General features: G+C 36.3%; 2 protein-coding genes across 2 annotated transcripts in view; one reads left to right on the forward strand and one right to left on the reverse strand.

The window, feature by feature from the left end:
- LHFPL7 (LHFPL tetraspan subfamily member 7) overlaps positions 1-4,322 on the forward strand; it is a 162,721-nt gene extending 158,399 nt beyond the window's left edge. Inside the window, exon 3 of the mRNA XM_032785561.2 lies at positions 704-4,322. Coding sequence (XP_032641452.1) covers positions 704-930 — 227 coding nt within the window. The 3' untranslated portion in view covers positions 931-4,322. The remainder of the gene's footprint in view (positions 1-703) is intronic.
- Positions 4,323-6,465: 2,143 nt separating this feature from the next.
- Positions 6,466-16,607, reverse strand: SPATA22 (spermatogenesis associated 22). Its single transcript, XM_032785792.1, has 8 exons — positions 16,565-16,607; positions 15,990-16,118; positions 14,285-14,345; positions 14,045-14,140; positions 12,094-12,451; positions 10,352-10,481; positions 7,750-7,847; positions 6,466-6,657 (listed from the first exon to the last, which is right to left on the reverse strand). The coding sequence occupies exons 1-8, from the start codon at positions 16,605-16,607 to the stop codon at positions 6,466-6,468; spliced, it is 1,107 nt and encodes a 368-aa protein (XP_032641683.1).
- Between the last annotated feature and the right edge of the window lie 6,185 nt (positions 16,608-22,792).

A 22,792-nucleotide genomic window follows, 5' to 3' on the forward strand; every position in this document is an offset into this window, starting at 1 on the left:
ACAGCACCTCCTTTATCAGCCTCTTTGATGATAATGTCAGGGTGGTTTCTGAGGCTGTGGATGGCATTGCGTTCTGCACGACTTAGGTTATGAGGCAAGCGGTGTTGTTTTTCCACGATTTCTGCCTGTGAATACACTAAGTGAATACGCTTAGTGAATACACTAAGAAACTGTGTCTTTCTGGTACAGTGTACTGGCAATAAATGTCTTAATGGTTTGGCATACTGACCATACAGGCCTGCTTGCACCACTGAATACCCCTAAGGTATTTGAAAATATCTACATCTTTGCACACATTCACCATGTAATTATATATCATTATATATCATTCCTGATGTTCTCAGTAAAATTCCTCCCTACAACTACAGAGGTCTAGTATGGCCTAAACTAGGGGTAAACAAAGAACCCGCAGTAACAACAGAATAAACAATTTCAGGGAGCAAATCGAGTGCTGCCATGTCAAGAAAGGGCTTGAGCTATGTGTTATCTGTACCACCTTTTCATTCTACCTTGCGCTTATCTGCATACATGCTACTGTATCACAAAATATATCCCAAAAAATCTGAGACAAATCATAGTCTTTTTTAAGTCAGTGGAAATTTTGCCATTGACCTGCACTGAATCAAGATTTGGCCGTTGAACATAAGAAATATTTTTCACGGGAATTCAATGTTTATTAAAAATTGCTCTCTTTTTTTTCTAGTATTCATCATGGCATTTGGACTTTTGGTTTATCCTTTTGGCCTCAGCTCTGCTACAATGAAGAAATTCTGTGAGAATTCAAGCATATACAATGCAGGAGACTGCCAGATTGGATGGGGGTACATGTTGGCAATTGTTGGAGTCATGTTATCTGTCTTTTTACCATTCTTTGCAAAATATGCACCAAAAGAGTACATATCTCCAACTCCAATACCTACTATTTTATAGTATTTTATTAGTATTTAACAGCAAAACATTCCTGTTAATCAATGGGCAGAAAGTATTATAGCACTTCCTTTTAGCATTATGGCTAAAAAAAAAAAAAATAGAGGGAGAGAGAGGGTCAGATCACAGAGACCAAAAGTGCACTGATAGTCTTCCGTAAGCATGAGAAGCTAACACTCTGGAATTGAAATAAAACTAATTAGCAGCCTTTATGCTGCTCTAAACTTATAATGGCTTAATGCCTTAGTCAAAAAATCTGTTTATCCTCAAAACATCTGTCTACCTCCCAAACAGTTTCTTTTATGTCTCAAAACAGTAAATCTGTTAAAAGCCTCAGTTCTCTTTTAATGTCTCTTTTTTAAATGTCAGAATTTTTATGAACCCAATCATTTTAAATCTGATAATGATATTTTGTTATAGTTATTATGAGTGGGGAAAAAGCCTGCTAGTAACCAGAGCCTAAAATGAAGCTTACCTATGAAGAAAGATGTATGCAAGTTCTTTTGTTTGTTTGTTTTTAATCAATGCATGTTAGGATTGTGCCTGAATATTGTAGTATGTAGGCACATGTTTTAGTACTGGTCTAGCAATTGGGAAGTATAGCCTCCACAGTGATTGCTATACATTTTAGCTAAGTTTTTGCTAAAGAGAGCTAACCTTTTCAAAAGGCCCAATACTAAAATAGCTTAAAAAAGAGAAGTATATTAAAAGAAGTGCATTTGTTTTACCATAGTGTTTAAATTATGATTTTGCATGGAATTGTATATAATTATTTATAGTTTAGGGGGTTTTGTAAGTCTGTAAGGTAAAGACTTCATTTATAAAACATATGTGTCCAATGGCAAAAGTACCTGTGGACATTTCATCATGATGCAAGGCAGAAAGGGCCAGAGTATGATGGCCTTACTCATGCTGACTAGTATGTTGCTCCATGAAATGTGATTTCTTGTGAAGTAAAATACTGCTCAATGTGAGTATGTGTGGCAGACTTTGACTCAGTATCATCCAATGTAATGTTGACTAGAAAAGTCACATCTGATGGGTATTTTTTGTGTGAAATTTATGAAGTCTAGTTCCAGCAATGGCATTTTTGGTTTCATTACCACCAAGGACTCAAACAAATGCACCACATGCCTTAAACAAAAGAATGATTGGGTTCTAATATTACTCCATTGCCATATTTCTCCTTCAAAATTATGGTAAAATTCCTATCCAGTACCTAGGTCATAAGGATGTTATTTATTTTTAATATATACTAGTAAAGATCTGAACCTCTTAGATTATATTTTAATACTGAACCTTACTTTTCCGCTTTTTATTTTGTCCTGTGAACCAACTGATCAAATCTATCATCTTTGTTTGTTGTATGCAGTGTTCTTGTAGCCATTTGGTCCCAGGATCTTAAAGACAAGGTGCGTGAGGTAATACCTTTTATTAACCCACCTTCTGTTGGTAAGAAAGACAAGCTTTCAAGATTACACAGAGCTTTGGAAAAAGAGCTGAAGAAGAGCTCTATGTAAGCTCAAAAGCTGGTCTCTCTCACCAACAGAAACTGGTCCAACAAAAAGATATTACCTTACCCACCTTGTCTCTCAGTCTTCCTTGGTTATTTACCGAAGCCTGAGTAATAGTTATTCCTGAATTTCTTCTTTTCTGAAAAATGTGCATGAAGGGACAGATAGAGAAAGGTTGAGAAAGTATAAGAAAATGAGAACTGATAGAACAATCACTTTACTTTATTCCAATATGTATGAAAGTATTATAAATCTTGTTTACATTGTGAAGCCTTCTAAACTCAAGTTAATTAAGCATTACATTATTTTCTAAAGTAGCTGACTGTTACATAATCATGAGCTCGAAAGGGCAAATTATGCACATACATTTATAATATAATTCAATTACATTATTAAAATGTTTAAAAACACATATTTCACAGCTGAATAAAGTAAACAGAGAGAGCTCTATGGTTTTTGTCATAGAGAACTAAGGAACGATATCTTCTAAATATTTAACAAAAATGAAGCTGAAGGAATTTCCTCTGCCCTCCTAGAGGCAGAATAGACTTCAGTCTTCTCTGTATGTACCATGTAGCATTTTTAGTAGTGTCTTATGCTCATTTCATAAATTGCTGGAATAGATTGGAAAGCTTCATATAAAATTCAGAAGGCAAAAAGTAAGAAAATAAACAGATGATAAACCCATAACCACAAAGTAAAGAGAAAGATGCAGGCTTTTCTTTCCTAACCAACCTGTGCCTTTACAATAGAACAATTATACAAGACAGGATCAATATTTAAAAAAATTCTCATCAACCACTAAAAATGTTATACAATGTGTAAAAATTGTATTCTGTGGGTTTTTCTCTGTTTTGTGTAATGTTTACGATTGTTCACTTAATGTTTCACTAGAAAAAGTGATTTGTTAGTGTAAATTAGAAAACATTTTTGCAAAGATTTAATTGCTTACCAAAAGTAAAATAATTTTAGATTTCTATTAATACCCATAATATATCTAGTAGACACAGAGGGCCAATCCTATCACCACTTATAAACATAACTTTACTCAGGTGCATAATTGTGCCCATCAGTAATCCAATTGAATTCAGTGGGATTACACGTGAATAAAGTTACCTAAATGTTTGCAGGATTGGACGTATAGTTTGAAATTCCTTTATAAAACTTTCACCTATTTTCTCAGTAGGAGTCTTAAAATTTACAATATTGCTATACCAAACTACATATAGAAAATTTATTTTCAGTATTTTGAGCAAACAATCAAGTTAAAAACTCATGTTTTTTTCCACAGTATCTTCCACTTTCTAAGAAAGAGCGAAACTAATGCTTCCATATTGAACATCCTTTATATAATTTTAAACATTGAAAGGAAATAACAAAAACTTAATGGAGACTGATGAGATCTAAAATGGGGTAGACAGAATTGCCATGTAAAAGGTCCATTTTCAGAGCCAATTTATAACTCTGGGTAGAGATCATACTGTAACCGACTCAAACCAGAGTAAGCAAAGCATATACTGTAGAAGTTTCTCTGGAACTTAAATAGGGAGAATTACTACCAATACATTTGCTAACACTGATAAATCACTTTTTTAATGAGGATTGTCTGTGAGTTATATTGTGCATAATAGTTTTCTTGTTAAAAAAAAACACAAAATTTACTGGATCAGGTTCAAGTTTTACTCTAAATATATAATTTTTTAAGTGTAACTAAAAGCTGTATTTTCCATTACTGTGTTTCTGCGTTGACTAGCTGCCTCCTTTTTAGAATATTAACTGTTTTCTGTATTTGACTTGTTGAATAAAATATTTCAATTATTTTAAATGTGAAATTTACAATTACCAACACTGTATAATAAAATACTTCATATTGTTCACTATTTTCCTGACTTTGCTTTTGTTTTACAGTTGCAGTCAGATAAGATGCACAGCAGTTACTTTAAGGGAAGAGACTGAGGGGATAAGGAAATGGCAACAATAGGAATAATCTATATAGGTGTCTGTGTATAGGAGCATAGGCATATAAACTTATAGTTCGTGATACCTGGCCTGTACAAATATAATCTAGTTGGTAGTAGGCTGCTATCATGGGACTTGGGAGAAGCAAGTTCAGTTCCCTACTCTTTCTCTCACCTTTTGCGTGGCTTTGGGCAATTCACTTACTGTTACTGTGTGCCTCGGTTCCCATCTATAAAATAGGGATAATAGTACTTCCCTACTTCACATGGATGTTGAGGATACATTCAGGGCGGCTCTAGACATTTCTCCGCCCCAAGCACGGCAGCATGCTGCAGGGGGTGCTCTGCCGGTCACCGGTCCCGCGGCTCCAGTGGACCTCCCGCAGGCTCCACTGAAGCCGCAGGACCAGCGGACCCTCCGCAGGCATGCCTGTGGGAGGTTCACCGGAGCTGCAGGACCAGCGGACCCTCCGCAGGCATGCCGCCAAAGGCAGCCTGCCTGCCGCCCTCCCGGCGACCGGCAGAGCCGCCCCCCTTCCCCCCCGTGGCTTGCTGCCCCAAGCACGCACTTGGCGTGCTGGGGCCTGGAGCCATCCCTGGATACCTTAAAGATTGAGGCAATTGGATACTTCAGTAATGGGGACCAGATGAATACCTAAGATAGGCACTGCCGAGCTGTTCTGGGATGAAGCCTGTTACGGTAGCCTGTAGAAGAACTTCTACATGGGTTTTTGCAGAGCCAGAAAAAGAGAGGCAACTTCTGCAGCTGTAGCCCAGCCAATCAGAATATAGATCTACATATAATTTATATTTATCAGCAATGAAAATCATTTTTTAAAAAAACATTTATTCTCTAGATGAAATATATGGTTAATATTTTGAAATAAAAATTTTCTCAAAATAATTTCTTGGAGTAAACGTACTAAAAAGCAACAATAAATTCACTTAGAATTGATTATCTGATTTTTCTAAGCCATTTAGGTTAATGATGGAATTAGTACCTTATTTTGCTCCAGTTACTTACACTTGCACTGAATGATCATATAATTCAGAATTCAAGAAAATTAATTTAATTCTCAGTAAATTTCTGACATGAGACTAGATTGCCTCCTCTCATAGAGAAACCAACAGGCAATGCACAAGGGGACGGAAATGGTATGATGAGCCTGTAGATCATTTGGGTGAACAGGTTCCCCTCAGAGTGGGCAGTGTATTCAGCCCTATACCCTCAGACATTTTGAGATCCTTTACAGGCTAAGACCATCTATGGAGAGGCCCTATACTTCTGCACTCTCTCCAGCTCCCCGTGATTCTCCCCTACTCCTTTCCCCTTAAAGGGCTAAGGCTAAATTATTAACACTTCAATGGATTGTCTGTGGGGTTGGTGGAAGGGGAGATGGACATCTCCCAGTTCAACCTTCTGTGGGCCATACAGCTGTACCCTCAATGTTAGACAAAAGGGTGAGAAATTGTGCTATGAATGGGATGTTCCCTCCACCTTCCATGATAACATTACGAAATCCGTTCATTGTTTACATTCAGGGTACATTAGTTTAGCTAAAAGTTGAGTCTGTATAAATTCATGTATTTGTAACCAAAATGTAATACAGGCAGTCCTTGACTTTATGATATTCGAGTTACAAAGAACTGCAATTAACAACGCTTCTACGTGGACACCCTGATTCGACTTACGACTATAGATTTTGAGTTTATGACACTCGGTCCCAGAACGGAGTAGATTGTGGTTCCGAATTCCGACTTACAATGCAATTTTAAGAAACCAATTGTGTCGTAAGGCTGAGAACTGCCTGTATTCCTTCAGTAAAATCTAACAAACTACACAACAAAAAAATCTAGCACAATAAACTAAGAAATATAATGAAACAAACCGGAACAATTTTATTTTAATTTTAAATAACACATACTATAATTGTGCTTTCAAGTATTTAATAAAAGAATACTTTTAATATGAGCTTTTGTAAATGCTCAAGATGTGCAGCATTTATGCTTGTTGATCAACGGGAGTGTGATCTTAACTTTAAATTATTGCTTAAATAAACGTTACTTTAAACTTCATTTAGTGTTTTCACACATTCTCTCATCTCAACATCTGAAGTTTTAACAAATTCTTGGAAAGTTCTTTGTTCTACAACAGTTGCAGGTCTTACAGACACACACTTGAAGATGTTCCTTTTTGTGTCATAGTTTCCCATGCACCTATGGACTCGACCTCTGATTAGTCTTGGAAGCTCACGATCCTATTTCAAAAGCATAATAATCAAAAGGTTAAAATTAATTCCCTTTTCTGACATGAACTAAGCTCTTCAAAATGTCTGAAGAATAATAGTGTTAGTAGGGGATTACTGGAGGCTAGGTAATGTTTGTGGGCTATGTCAGCTCTACAATCCCTTGCAGTTCTTGACCTTCTCTGGCAGCATGACTGCACAGGAGCTACATCACAAGAACTTCTTCTTTTTTCAATTGTTGTCCCTACAACTCTTAGGAAAAGTGGTTCCATTATAAGAAGGGTGCTGTGGAAAATAGTTATGTTCTGAGGGAAGCTGCTAAGTACCACAAAGCTAGATGAAAAGATGTCTTAACAGTGAACAGACAAAAGACCCACAATAACTTTGGCCCAAGTCTACCCTGAGGTATGCACAAATTACCTTAAAAAAATTAATCAACAAACTGAGGTACCAGAAAACTTCCTGCTATATGTCCTTTGTGAGAAGAATTGAACTTTGGCCAAATTATATAGATAAAACTTCTCTGGGTACAAAGAGAATTTTCCTACATCTGCATCTAGCCATAGATAGAAGCAATTATGCAAGCCCAAAACTGCATGGCCCTTTTATAGCCTCATTTCTGAATGGTCAGTGCTATGAAGGCATGCGCATGCAACCCAAACAGATACACCTTTTCTAGAGGACTGCAAAAGCTCAGCAGCACCAAGGGGTTGGTGTGTGTAAACTACAAATAAAAATATGCAGAGCACACTTTGAAAAAGAGTGAATTTTGCTCCATAACTTCTCTGCTTTATACTTGTTTCCCTCCAAAATCCCAATCCAGCTTTCCACAACCTAAACAAACTCTTCTCAAATTTAATTTGATCTGAGAAAGCCCCAAGACACTTGTACAAACATTTCTTAACAAATTTTGGCAAAACGGGTTTGGGCTTGCCTGAACTGCAACTGTATTTACTGCCACAGACCCAATAAACAGTTTGTTCACTTTGTATGGAAAGTGAACAATACAGCTTTTAACTTTATTTTATACATTAGAAGTTAGTGTTAACAGAATACGTTATTAACCTCCTAACTGCACCACATATAAACATAGAAAATACTTACAATTTCATAAAATACACATGGCAGACTCTCCTTTCCATCTCTCAAGACAAAACTTTTTGCTCCATATGCTCCAGGTGTGACTGCAGAATCAAGTGTGCCTAAACAATATGTCAAGAAGTAAACAAGGATGTAAATATAAGAGCACTTTTAAAGCCTGTGATCTACAAACATTAACTGGTTTTAATATTCAATAGACAAAAATACTATGCAACATACTGATGTCAGTCATCTATCTAGCACAGTTTCCACTGACATCAGTGGGAATTCTACTGTAAATTAAGGGCTACATGTGGCACACTAACAGTAAATTCACATATTTTGTCTGTGAAGTAGGTGAAAAACTATACTTTTCGTAAGCATGATTATAAACTGATTAGTTCCCTAGGTACTGGTGCATGAGAGAGCCAGTTTTCTTAAAGCTGTACTTACTCATATATGCAAATCAATTATAAACCATTAAAATTTGTAACCAACATTTCCAAGTTAAAAGAGTCCATGAGTTCATGTTACATTCGGTATCCCCAGCCACCCCAACACTTAAAACAATTGGTCATCTCCAGCTTCCTTTGTCAAATTCTATTTTTAAGTAACATCAATAAAAGTGAAAAGTGGAATAAGTTGTAAAAATAATTCAAATTCAGAAGAACTCCAGGTTTGGACTGATTCCCAGGTTAATTCTATTAAAAAGTTATTGCAGAATTCTGGTACCCTTGCTAGATGGATTTTTCATTGCAAATTTTCTTTCTGTTTCTTAGCCTCAATAATATCTCAAGCTTTAATTATTTTAATTCTTTAAAAAATGTAATAATCCTGAAAAATAGACAGAAAGTCTGCTACTACACTCTTAACTGATGTTGTGATGGCTTTTTATATAATGTGGATTAGTGTCTCGGGTATATGAAGAGGGAGCTATATGATGGGGCATAATTTAGCAACAACAAATCAGAAAAAAGATCTTGGCGTCATCGTGGATAGTTCTCTGAAGACGTCCACGCAGTGTGCAGAGGCGGTCAAAAAAGCAAACAGGATGTTAGGAATCATTAAAAAGGGGACAGAGAATAAGAGAGAATATATTAAAGCCCTTATATAAATCGATGGTATGCCCATATCTTGATTACTATGTACAGATGTGGTCTCCTCATCTCAAGAAAAATATACTGGAACTAGAAAAGGTTCAGAGAAGGGCAACTAAAATGATTAGAGGTTTGGAACAGCTCCATATGAGGAGAGATTAGAGGCTAGGACTTTTCAGCTTGGAAAAGAGGAGACTAAGGGGGGATATGATAGAGGTATATAAAATCATGAGTGATGTGGAGAAAGTGGATAAGGAAAAGTTATTTACTTGTTCCCATAATACAAGAACTAGGGGCCACCAAATGAAATTAATGGGCAGCAGGTTTAAAACAAATAAAAGGAAGTTCTTCTTCACACAGCGCACAGTCAACCTGTGGAACTCCTTGCCAGAGGAGGTTGTGAAGGCTAGGACTATAACAGTGTTTAAAAGAGAACTGGATAAATTCATGGAGGTTAAGTCCATTAATGGCTATTAGCCAGGATGGGTAAGGAATGGTGTCCCTAGCCTCTGTTTGTCAGCGGGTGGAGAGGGATGGCAGGAGAGCGATCACTTGATCATTACCTGTTAGGTTCACTCCATGTGGCATTGGCCACTGTCAGTAGACAGGATACTGGGCTAGACGGACCTTTGGTCTGACCCAGTGCGGCCATTCTTATGTAAGAAGTTAGGTTGTGCTCATCCTTTTATCAAAGAGTTCAGATTTTATAGACAAAGTTCCAAGCTTCACCAATAAAATTCTTCATCAGTTTTCTAAGTACAGACAGGTTTTAGATAGTGGGCACAGTTAATCAAATCAGCCACAGAGAGATGTAAAGAGGACTTTCTTGTGTCAGCTAAACCCCTTGCTGCTGGAGGGAAATTCATCCCTTTGGGATTCATGTAGTGTTTTCACCTCTGCTGTGTGTAAGGGTTCCTACAAATTAGAGAGGCAATTTTAATTTGTATCATATCCCATGAGAATTCTACCAAAAGGAACTTCTTCAGAGAGCTATATCAGCAGACTGTCTAGCCACCATGACCATCTTCCCTTTTCAGCATGATGATGTGCTCTCCTCTATACCTTTACCTTTGTACCCACCTGTTAAGTGGAGTTGTGGCTGCTTTGCACAATGCTACCAAAACCCGTGTAGAGTTTTCATCCCCTGGAAATTCAACACCTCTTTTTATCAGCTTAAGCCACTGATTAAATTAGCACAATTCATTTTATACTGCCCTTGAACCTTGGCTAGAAAATATTATAACAGAAATCAAGACAATAGTAGAAATATTAAGATGGGAAGAGTTTAAATATTGTAGGGTGCCGTGCTCGTATTTTGGTCATCTTTGATATATGCACCATTGTCTTGATATGAAAGTAATTGGAGGCTCATGTCAATATTAAAAGGAAAATGGGTCAAATATTAATCAAAAATTGAGAACTGGTTTTTAAAATATTTTTACTATTGTTGCTCTACAGTAAAAACGGCATTGTCTTTGTGGGACTGACCAACCAATATTCTTGACTATAGCATAAACTACTATACATACCTAACACTTCAAATAATAGTGCAGTTTTATAAGTATACTGGCTCCAATGCTTCATACTTTCAATGACTGCACTTATAATTCGCAGAGAATTATCGTTTTCTTTAAGTTTTAATTGATATGCTGGAACTTTCTCTCAGGGAAAGATGAGAACTCAAGTTAAATAGAGACTTTTACAGTTTTTAAAGTCAGATAGATAATTACACATTGGTTTTATGTTAATTATCCAGTATTTAAAATGAACACATTATTTAATTTATTTACATTAATAAAGCAACAATAAACCACTGTCCAATATAACTTGTTTTATGATATCACAAAAATCACACAATAGATTACTGTTTCTGCTCAAATAAATAAGTACCTATATTCAAAACAATGGTCACACAACCCTCCTTCGCACCCACACCCATGCAAAAGGCATTTAATAAAATGAAGATTTTATTTAGGAATTGGACTTTCTAACGTGTCTAAATGACTTCAGAGCACGAGTCCCAAAATCCGCACTAATTGGAGAGAATAAGTAAGACTTGACAAAATCCCATGGACAGGCACCAGACCACTGATTTGAGTCCAGCCAAGTGGAAAACAATTGCTGACAAGACAAAAAAATAATATAAACATACTTGAAACACACAAGTTTGTGCTGCCTACTTCATACTGAGTAGCAGATAGAAACAAAGTCATGACTAGCAGTTGTCTAAAACATACACAAATAAATCTAATAAATAATGAATAGCTATTTTGTTTCTGATTTACACTGTACTACCTTGTGAGTCAACATTGACCAAATAGATAATTATCATTCATTTATGAATGCTGGGCATGACATGGGGGTACAGAGAAAAAGAAAGTTATATCTTAGGTACGATGGGATTTTTGTTGTTAAAAACATAAGTAATGGAAACATTTCTTAGTCTAAATTTGTGCTATTTTTGACAGGAAAATTGCATTTAGCAAATTAAAAAAGAAATGCAAGTGTGAGGGATGTACCAAAGTAAATAGAGGTTTAAAGAACAGAATAGATTAAAATCAGTCTGAATTTCTATTTTTATTAACAAGCTGCATTAACAAGAGCTATGAAGTGTGCCAACAGTTTTGAAAAAGGTTTTGTAAATGCATAAGAAGAGTAAACTAGACTACAACACTCAGCAAGAGATATATTTGTTCTCCTTACAGAAAAGAACTTCAACTACAGAAACTAGGAGACAAAGCCAGTTTTTCTAAAAGCAGAGCAACTCTTTACCATTCAACAAACAGCTGAAGAATAAGAACCACTATATACCACTATATTGCATTACTCACAACATATGACTTGAAGAAGCATAATTTTATTTCACTAGTAAAAATTATTTCAATAAATTACATTAAAGTGAGGGCATGTCTTCCTTTAACACAATTCAAAAACGTTGCTGCCAACATTTCAACAAATTTCCTGGGATATATCTAAGAAAAGGCCAGGACTCTGAGTAGAAGGCTGACCAAGGTGTGTGTGTGATCATAGGACATAGTGGTAACTGTTTGTGAATGTTTGGAAATTTTAGGTTATTTTAGTATGAAAATCTTAATTCCAAGGCTTCCCGAAGCTGAATTAATGGAGGCCTCCCAAAGCTAGAATTCATGGTGGCTTCATCTGCCCTCAAACAACTTTCCCTCCCCCAACTGGCATCTGTCCCCTTATTATTTTCTTGGTCAATGTCCTGAGGCCTGTAATTTCTTCCCCTTCCTACTTCCCAAAATTTTACCTGAATCATTTTGTCTTCTGGAACATGATCAAATTGTTTTTCGTTAACTTTATTTTGTTGAATATTATGTTTAAATTTATATGCTGGACTATGATCCTGTAGATTTCTTGATGTGGTGCTGGATATAACTGGCCATTGTGCTTTGGATGAACATATTCGTCCTGTTACAGTTGTCTTAATATGCTGTGATGCCTTATGATGGTCAGGTAGTTTGTGCTGCTGAACAGTTCTCAGACTATTTGAGATATTCTCAAACTTTCGAATGATTCCACTATCAGATATCAAATTGATTCTGCTACTTGACGACATATGCTCATTTCTGTTCCAAACGTTAGCATTGGTATTCTTTTCTTCTGCTCTGCAGTGCAACATTATATATGATTCAATATCACAATACCTATTGAAATATTGACCTGCATATTCAATATGTATATAAGTACATTACATAGATTATTCTGTGACCTTTTTAAAATAACACCCTGTATTTCTTTAAGCCCAGATAAAGTGCTTAAACATGTGCTTAACTTCATCCTTATTCAGGGTAGTGATTAAGTATGTGGTTAATTTTACACATGTGCTTAACTCCCATTAACTTCAATGGGTTTTAAACATGTGCTTAACTGATGTCCTGAACAGGACCTTAAAATGATTTTCTCAAATTCAATACACTGTAAATGCAAGTTCTCCAAATTATAGAAAATAATTCCCTTGTGAACCCTCATCCCAGGGTCACTGCTCAAAAATTCCTCCTACAATTGGCTGTAAGGCTAGCCTTATGATTTCAGGACCTTACACTTCGTAAAGAAAACCAATTAACTGCTTCTACCTCCAGTCTTGCCACTGGAGCTGAAGTTAGGGAGGTCTTGTCAGAAAGATATTTACTCTCTCACTGATCTTGCAGCTGGAAATAGAAAAAGATAACTATCCTGTGGATGGGAGTGTTTCCCTGGGATGTGGGACCTCCAAAAAAGCACAGCCCCAAGCAACCACTTGCCTGGATTGTAATAAAGCTCAATACTGACTTTCCAGTTAAGCTTCAAGTTTGCTTAAACTTCTTTCTGTATAAATAATGAGCAATAATTGCCCTCATTCACAACAACACCTCCCAATTTAGTCAGTAAGAGTTCATCACATAAGGCTATATCAGACACCAAATTTTAAGCAGAATTCAGCATAGCTAAAAAGTTTTGCTTGAAAATTCATGGCATGATATGGCCTATGGTATGGAGGCAGGAACAAACCCTTCCATGTGTGCGTATATGTTTTGAGATTCTAACAACAAATTGTGTTTATTTGTACCATTTATCAACTAACATGGGTAGGTGCATTAAAGAATCCAGATTTTGCAACTGAAAATTATTTTTCGAAATCACATCTAAAATTAGAAGAAACAAACTGGACTCTGGAATTCTTCCTAATTATCCTAGAAGTTCTACTGGCTCTCTATAGATCACCTTTCATTTCCAAGGCATTTATTTGTGTAGTTCCTGATAAAGCAAATAGACAATGTTTTGCTGAATTGGAACTATTGAAATAAAAATGCAAATTCAGTTTGAAAGTGTACAAAATTTGCAGTATACATAGCTGGTATTCATGCCCAAAGAGGCTAATATACCATTAGAAATAAACTATTAGTTAAAAGACAAATTAGATAAGCAACATTGCCAACTCAGAGTTGTCTGGAAGGGAAATTTTCATTGATTATTAGAGTGCTGCCTGTGTAAAGACTGCAGGAGTAGGCTTTTATGCCTGATACAAAGCGTACTGCAGTCAGAGGAAAGGTTTACATTGATTTCAATGGATATTGGCTCAGAATTAGAATATAGGCTGGGGAGCATGGCAATGATCTGAGACTCAGAAAGTTTCTTTTGAATGTTATAAGAACATGGAAACATATAAGAATAAGTATTTTTCTGTTTAATGATCATAAGAAATTCTAAATTTTACTAACCTCAAAATATTCAGGTTCTTTCCAGTATTTGATATATTAGGCTTTGATGTGTTTTCTTTTTTCAACAGAGAAGGAGCCATAGAAGGTTCTATTTGGCTTTCAAAGAAACATTTTAAATGTTAGAATGACAGAGTAGCAGCCTGATTATAGGTTAAAAATGTGAATTGTATTTTATGAAATAATTAAATGAATAAGTCACTAAAAGAAAACTAGAAGGCAAAAAAGTTTGGTTTTACATACCCACTGTTTGTTGTTTTCTGTAGTTGAGCCAGCTCTGGCTTTGCAACTTCCCACCCTAATTCTTAAAAGACAAATGATGGCATATGGATAAAAACTGAAAATACATATATATATACTAAATATACTTAGGCCCTCTCCTGCAAAGACTTATGTATGTGCTTTGTCCATCATAAGAAACCAAATGCCACCTGCCTCAACAGGTGGGGGAACTGATGGAGCTGGCGAGGAAAGGGACAGTCCCAGCAGTGAGGGAGGACACTTGTTGAAGGACACCAGGTACCTCCTCCTATGCTCATGCTCTACTGGAGTCTTTGGTACCCCTTGGCCGGTTGGAGGGGAGGGACACCGATTGTCTCAATCCCCCAGCTTGAGGGATATAATAAGGAGGATGAGCCATGTGAAGCCTCTTTTGGCTCCGTTCCAGCAGCCCCACCCTACCCACACTGAACTAAGAAGGGGAATCCAGCCTGACAAATGCTGCAGGTCTCACCAATTGCCCATTTGGGATCAGGAAGGAATTTTTTCTCTCATAAGGGTCAATCGCCAGAGGCACAGAGAGCTTTTTAGCCTTCCGCGTGGTACCTCTAAGCCACAGTAGATTAGGCAGAAATGCACTTAGTATCTAACAGAGATACTTGGTGGAGTTGCTAATTCAACACAACATGCAGGTTTCCAGTGCCATTAAAAGGATAAAATAAGGGTTCCAAGAGGTAAAAGACATGGGATTTTGCTGATGGGCGTTGGTCTCACGGGATAGGGTCTGACATTGTGGCTCATGTGGGTGAAGGTCCCCGCCCTTCTGCACTCTCTGTCCCCTTGATGGAGGAGTGGGATTGGTAGGTCTCAGAGCAAGATGAGTCATGGGAGGAGAGGTAGCCCAAGGAAAGCATAACCCAAGTTATGGGTTATTTGGTAGCAGCCTGTAACCCCCACACTGGAACCACTTAAAATGCCTGTTATATGAAAATATGGGTGATGGGTGGGTAGCACACCTCCCCTGTGTTTAAGTTTAATAAAAAGTTTCACCCGGCCATTTAAAATCCATCTATGTGTCTGTCTTCATTTCACTACTGTGCCCAGATCAGTGGGGAATTTGGTTGACTGATATTACACAACTTTTTTTCAAAGTGAGTTTTAATTAACCTTTTTTTCTAACTGATGTTTAAGCTACCAGTTTTAGAACTGTCTGTAGTAAGCACAAAGAAATTTTTATTTTAGGCAGTAACTGTAGGGATAACAATAATGACAATAAATCTTCCTGGCAGAATTCTATGTCAGAGCCTTTTAAAAACACAGTATTGAGGACAGATTATTTCTCTTTTACCAGACTACAATAGCACACTATAAATGTTCCATTCTGTAACAAGGACCTTGAATTTCTGTTGAAACCACCCAAAACCAAAAGGTCACCATTTCAAGGGGCATTTAAATGCCAACATTCTACTTCATTCTCTAAAACAGAAAAAAGTCAACTTCCCTGCAAGCACATATTAAAAGGGCTTAATTATACAGAGGAGAAAGAAATGTACTGTAGGACAGAAAAGAGTAGAACATATTTTTCTCTCACAAAATGAATTTTTCTACAGAAAACTTAAAGCATGCTTGTGAGCTCTAGATAAAGATGGCTAAAACTTTAAAAAAATCTTGTTACAAAGTTAACATTAAAATTGCCCTAAATGCTGTGTGTTTTTTTTATCTTATTTACCAGTTGTTCTAGCAGAAAAGTCATAACTATGAGTCACAGTGCTGGTACTTGGCTCATTTTTAAGTGGATTTGAAGTGAGCGGCTGTCTGGTTCTTTTTTTCTGATTGAACAGTGGTACAGGTAGACAACCTAAATATAAATTAAAATAACTGTATCATATACTGTTGGAAAGCCATGAAATCCTTCTGACTAAGGGATATACAATCTACATTTTCCATTCATAAAATGGGTATATGATAATTACTTAATTAACATTTCTATCCATTATTATCATCTTTATTATTTATTTTATATCACCTGAAAGTGTGGTACTTCATAAAGAAGACAAGGGAAGAGTTTACAGTCTAAAACCCCAGTCCTGCAAACACTTGCACATTTGCTAAACTCTTCACTCTCTGAATGGTTCCACTGAGTTCAATACTACCACTATGACCTCAACCCTCCAATAAGGTACATATTTAGTGGAACTCTATTTGAGCACAGAGGACTGGCTTAGTAGAAAGTGTTTGCAGAACTGAGTAAATACATTGATAAAATTATTTTCAAATTGTACAGTAATAAAAAGTAGTTGATACCTGCTGTGCTACGAGATGAATTGTCACTTAAATTTCTCTTCATTTCTTTCACAATATCCAAATATGCAATAATTTATTCACTATTCCAAATTCCCAGTGTGAAAGTTATATTTCAATTAAATCTGCCTGTAGAAAAAAAACTCTAATTCACATTATAAATATAACGAAAGTACGTGCAGCTTTTCATCAGCTTCACTTCATTATTTGTGTAACAGTTTATGTATATCAATTCAGGCACATCACTAACTTTACTTGTGTGAGTAGTCTCATTGATTTCTGTCATATCATTAATGTGCATAAAATTATACCACATGAGTAAGACTTTCCAGGATCAAGGCCCCAGTTATTACATTTTTTAAGTAAAATAAAATATTTTGCATAGTTACATCTATTTTGGTCCAGGTTTGTTTTTAATAAATGTAAACGTTCTAAAAAATCTTCCCCTTTGAAGTGAAAACAAATCATTATAACTTTCAATTCAAAGGGTAATTTTGTGTAAGTCCCTGAAAATAGGGAATTAAAATGAAAGTGATGACTTAACTATAATTTTAACATTGTTATAAAGTGTGGTGCTATAATAAACCCTGAAAAGTTAATTATCAAAATGGAATGCCTGATGGTTATGAATAAGAACTGAAGGTTTAACTATTTTATGAAAAATAGTGCCAGTGCACCCATTGCACACGATGTGAAAATGAAAGAGATAAATTTCCTGTTCTAACGGCCCAAAACCTTTAAACACTTCCCTTTTGCAGCAGGTATTTGATATGACCCGAATCCATCGTTATAAACTGGAGATTCTGTGGGAAGAATTAACAGAAATTAACTTTTAAAGTACATTCACATTTGACAAACATGAATTTTTATTTGCCATGCTTCCTTTCTGAGTAATCTGTGACAGTATTATAAGTAGAAACAGTGAATTAGAATACACACATGGTATTTTATTCCTAGACCACACAGTTTGAGTTGCTATTTCATGTACATAATTTCACTTTAAATGTTTAAATGGCTTTAATCCTATCTGATCTAGTGTCATATATTTGTGCACATAAAATCACTATAACAGAGTAATTACATTTTGCTCATTTCTAGATGTGATAGTTACATGAGTTTTGTAAAACTTTTGTAAAATGATATGCAGTTGGGGTACTATATAAGCAGTGTTGCCAACTTTCTTCATTTTATTGTGAGTCTTGAGATACTGGGTGTTTCTACTGAAGCTTCACCTACTGGAATCAAGAGACTGCATGAGAAACATAGCTTTCATTAAATAAATAAGTAAATAAATAAATAAAGTATGTTTCTAGGCCTGGGTGCAGATAAAAGCTTGAAAAAGTGAAGCAAGTCCTATATACCTTAAAACCTCATAAATCTAAAGAAAAATAAAAAGAACTGCAAATTTATTATTTTTTAATCCTATTATTTTTAACCAATATTGTCATTTTGGGGGTCCTGACTCATAATTTTTAATGTTTGAGTTTACAGTTGCCATATCTGAGATACAAAAAAAGAGGACTTCCATAAAACTGGACAACCCATAAAACTGGACAGCTGGCAGTGTTTACTGAGTACCCTTACAGATTTCCCAGGACAGCTACCTCAAAAAAGTCATGATCCTGGGAAAACCTGGACAGGTAGCAATGCTACATGGAGTTGGCCGTATTGTATAGGGGCTGATCCAGCAAAAAATATTCTTGTATGTTTACAGACTGGAACCCTAAATGATTACTAAAATTAATAATAATAAATAATAATAATAAAAGTCACAAACACGTTAATCACTTGCCCCAATTCTTAGCATATAAAATGCTGCAAATACTTATGTACATGCTTAACTATGATTTGTGTTATGTCTTTCATGTTTGTAGGATCAGAACCCACCTACCTAATACATAAGATAGACAGACTGTATATATATAGCTAATTTATAACCTAGTTTATGTCATGGACATCAATGACAGATGCACATGCATAAATTAGGGCAGAATTTGGCCCTGAGATCTGTAATAGTTTGTTTCAAACAGTTTTTGGTGGTTCCATAATCCATCAATGAAAATAAATGTGTGAGATTTGTAAAATGAAGCAAAATAAAAAGCATACAATCCTGCAATTTAATTTTATGGCCTCGGATCTTGCTGTGCTGTGCTTGATTTTAGTGACTTTTATTTCCTTGATGTTGAGGTAAACACGTGTCCACTGCTAACAACTGAGGGACAAGCGCCTGGACAAGACAAGGAGCTGAGGAGAAACTGGGGTAAAACAGTTCCCGGGGCTTAGAAAAGCGAGAAAACCCAGCTCCAGGATCAGGGTCCAAGCAGCTAGGCTGAAACTCTGCCCAGAGCCAGTGGACGGGGCTGAGGGAAGGCTGATGTCAAGCCCGCCAAAAATCAACAGTTGGAAGCGGTTACTCCAGCGCGCGAGGGGGGGGCAAGGCGGGAAAGCGCAGACTAGTGCTCCATTCCGCCGTCCTCGCGCCTTCTCTGCACAGCTCAGGACTAGTGGAGACTGAGGAGGGTCAATGTGTCTCTGAGGGTGGGGGGGCTGTGTGAGGCACAGATGATAGGAGGCGCACAGCCTCGTGAGGAGAGCACAAGCTAAGCAGGGAGACTGGTTGCACAAAAAGAATAAACTCATTTCCCATTGCATCTGGGCTTGCCTAGGTGGCGCCAGAAGCCCAACAGAAACATGTAATAAATCCTCCTGAACTCTAACTATAAACTTATCCCCGTTCTCCAGGCTGTGACAGGCTTTCCCCTCAACAATCAGCTCTGGGCTGGATTTCACCCTAGCTTCTTTTTCACCCTTTATCCTCTGAGTGGCTTTTTCTTCAGCTGTTAGTTCTGGGCAGTCTTTTACTTCTGCAAGAAAAAATATTATGAAAATAAAGTACCCGGGAACCTCACAATTAAAACAATCACACCCAGCTAAAATAATGTAGATTCGTTTTTTTTAAATATAGTAAAAAAATAGGGATAGCCCAGTTATTTGAGCATTAGCCTGCTAAACCTACGATTGTAAGTTCAATCCTTGAGGGGGGCCACTTAGAGATGGAGGCAAAATCAATACTTCGTCCTGCTAGTGAAGGCAGGGGGCTGGACCCAAGGTCCCTTCCAGTTCTATGGGATAGGTATATCTCCATATTTTATTTTATTTTTTTAGACCGGCCCTTACCCTAAGCTCTGGGTGTTCTGCAAGATAGACTAATAGTATTTCATTTAAAAACTTTAAAAGATGTATAGTGCACTTAATAGGGCTACCAATTAAATATAAATGAGGGATTCATTTCTTTGGGGGTGAAAGGATCCAGGTGCCCCAGTTGCCTGGGTAGGAAAAATATGTCCAGTCTTTACAGTTACAGATATTATCAGTCCTATCATCTCCATTGTAATTATTTAAGTGTAGAAGATCCACTCAGCAGCCTAGTGCAGTAATTACTAGTTCACACAGGGTAATACTAGCTAAAGTAGCAGGGTTTTGCCCCTTGCACCTAGTCTGGCATGAGTTGTGTGCATTGCAGAGGAGTCACTCTCCTCCCCAAGGGAAGGAGCCCTCACCGTTTAAGTGCAGCAACTGCTCTCTTCCTGTCTTTAAAGCAGTGCTGATAGGGGCAGCTCTAAGCACTATGATGCTTTAAGCAAGTTGGCAAATATCAACTCCTACCAGACTGCAGTGACCTATACAAGTAGTTACTGAACATTTTGCTGCCCTTGGTATTTTGCTTTCAGGAGCAATTATCTTTTACAGTGGTAGATGCAGCCCTATGTTAATATTCTCTGGAGGCAGTCAAGTTCAGCTTTCAGTCTTTAGGGCACCCAGTCACTCCAACAGAGGGCATTGTGGGGGAGAATACAGAGAGGAACCTCTATAAAATGATTTATACTAAATAGCTTTATTATCATTAATAATAACTTTTCAAAGTCCTCCCAACCCTGCTCTTAAGGCTTTTGTACTGCTGCACAAATAAAAAAGCAATAATTACAGAATGCAAAAACAAAAGAGCCCTAAAATGATATTAAAGAAGCCAAAATAAGTGCCTGAATAATTTTCCAGGAATACAAAATATAGGTGGTGGTGCACAACATAGTAATAACGGATTATATTGTTGTCAGCATCTTAACTCAGAAGAATGAAAACTCTTTAAATGTTTCTTTTTCATTTGTGACCACAAGTTCACTAGAGTTAGTACTGAGAAACCAGGAGTTAAACATTCTTTGGAAGTTAACTTGCTTTAAGGGTATAAAAGAAGCTTCTACGGCTTTAGTCCTAAACTCATGTTTGGAAATGCACTGTATCTTTTCTATTAAAGCTCTTTCTCTGAGACAAACTTCTTGCATGTTAAATGAGGTAAGTGTATAAACAATTGCTGTGTTTCACTCTAACTCTTACAGGGAATTATAAACATTATCATACATTCAAAAATAAAAGAGAAACTGTGTTTACTAGCACTGTGTATTTGCATTTTACAGTTTACTTTCCAAAGTGCTGCACTGTTTAAATTCTATAAACAGGATTCAAAGTGTGAGTCATTTGTTCAGTCACTGTGTAATAACTTTGGAATCATGACCAAAAAGCAATGGTGTCAAAGGATGGTACAAAACAGTCTTTTGGTGTAATAGAACTATTCTAGTTTGTTTAATAAATTATTTACTACAGTTATCTTTCTTGCAACTATGTGACAAGTTATTAAAGTGAAGAAATAATACCATTAGGAGTCTGAATAAACATAGTCTATCCAGATTAGTTCACTACAAGGTTCAGTAAATCAGTATGCATAGGCTGAAATTTAAAGTACAAGTTTTATTATGTGAGTACACTTCCAGTAGATTTAATCAAGATGTATGAATCCCATGTTCAGCTTTCTTTTATCTTTAACATATCAAATCTTTCTCACATAGCAGTGAGGTTTCTGGATGATTGAAATATAAATCCTATATAAATTCTAACAGAAAGAAAGCAAATCTTAACAAAACTTATATTTTATACGCTTGAAATGTAGAATTCATTTGTATCTCTGTGGTGTGCAGTGAGTCATTACAGAGTTGTAATTACAATTAGTACAGATTACTCTTGCCTATAAAAAAGCTGTTTTTTCCTGCTGTTTTTTTATTCTCCAAGTTATCATACTGTATGGTAAAAGCCTTTAGGAAAGGATGTGTGAAATGTTCACAATAGGGTGGGTTCTGGCTAGTCTAGACTTGTAGAAGACTTCATATAATGGCTTGGGATTGCAGGTATAATGCTGGCCATAAAACACTGCCAGGATGCCATGGAACATATGTGACTGCTGCATAGTCTAATTTTCCTCTTTGAAAGTCCTTTGTGAATGGTAGTTATGGTGTATGTTTTGGGATTATGGAACAATTCTGGAGTTGGAAAAAGGCTGGTTCTTGACCTCTGAAGATTTTGAGAGGCAAGTACAACTATTTGATCTTATGTCAGTTATATCCATCTATTTTTTGTATCATTAGAATCATAGAAGTTAGAAATGTAAAACACCAATTAGATAATCTGCACTGGCACAGAGGTCCATGCTAACAGATCCCATTAAAACATTGGAGCCAAGAATATTACACTCTGATGTGAATATATTGAATTCTAATCTTTAATTAAGCCCCCTGCAGTCACTGTTCATTAGTTAAGTATGATAGAACTGTCATATATATGTATATATACATACACATACACAAACAAAAAACATATTTCAAGAAATCCAGCTGTATTTGGATTACCAAATCGTCTGTGGTAGTTGACAGTAATGAGCTTTCAGCATTTTGTCTTTCACAATACCTAAGATGTGAAATCATAACTTCATATTTTGTTGTGTATTTTTCTTACTTTAAACCATTTCTCTATTGCATATTGTACTGGCTATGTGATATAAAACACAAACGAAGTGATGCACAAATATACCTGGTAGATCCAATTTGAAGTGCTAGCATTCTGTGGATTTTCTAGGTAGAATGTGAACATTATTTTGAAGTACAAATTAAAAATTATATTGTTTTTCATTAGTATAGTATTTGATTATACACTGTATAACATTACACATTGAATACAGAAGTTAGTGATTGAACTATATAACTGTATCTTTAGCTGATTTATACATATTATGATCCAAATATGGTAAAAAGAAGGGCAGGATTTGGGAAGGAGGAGTGTCAGTTTAGCAACACCCATGTATTGCAACAGAAAACTCGTGAGACTTGTTAGAGAAATATTAATACA

The sequence above is a fragment of the Chelonoidis abingdonii genome, chromosome 20 (assembly GCF_003597395.2).
Source record: "Chelonoidis abingdonii isolate Lonesome George chromosome 20, CheloAbing_2.0, whole genome shotgun sequence".
Lineage (NCBI taxonomy): Eukaryota > Metazoa > Chordata > Testudines > Testudinidae > Chelonoidis > Chelonoidis abingdonii.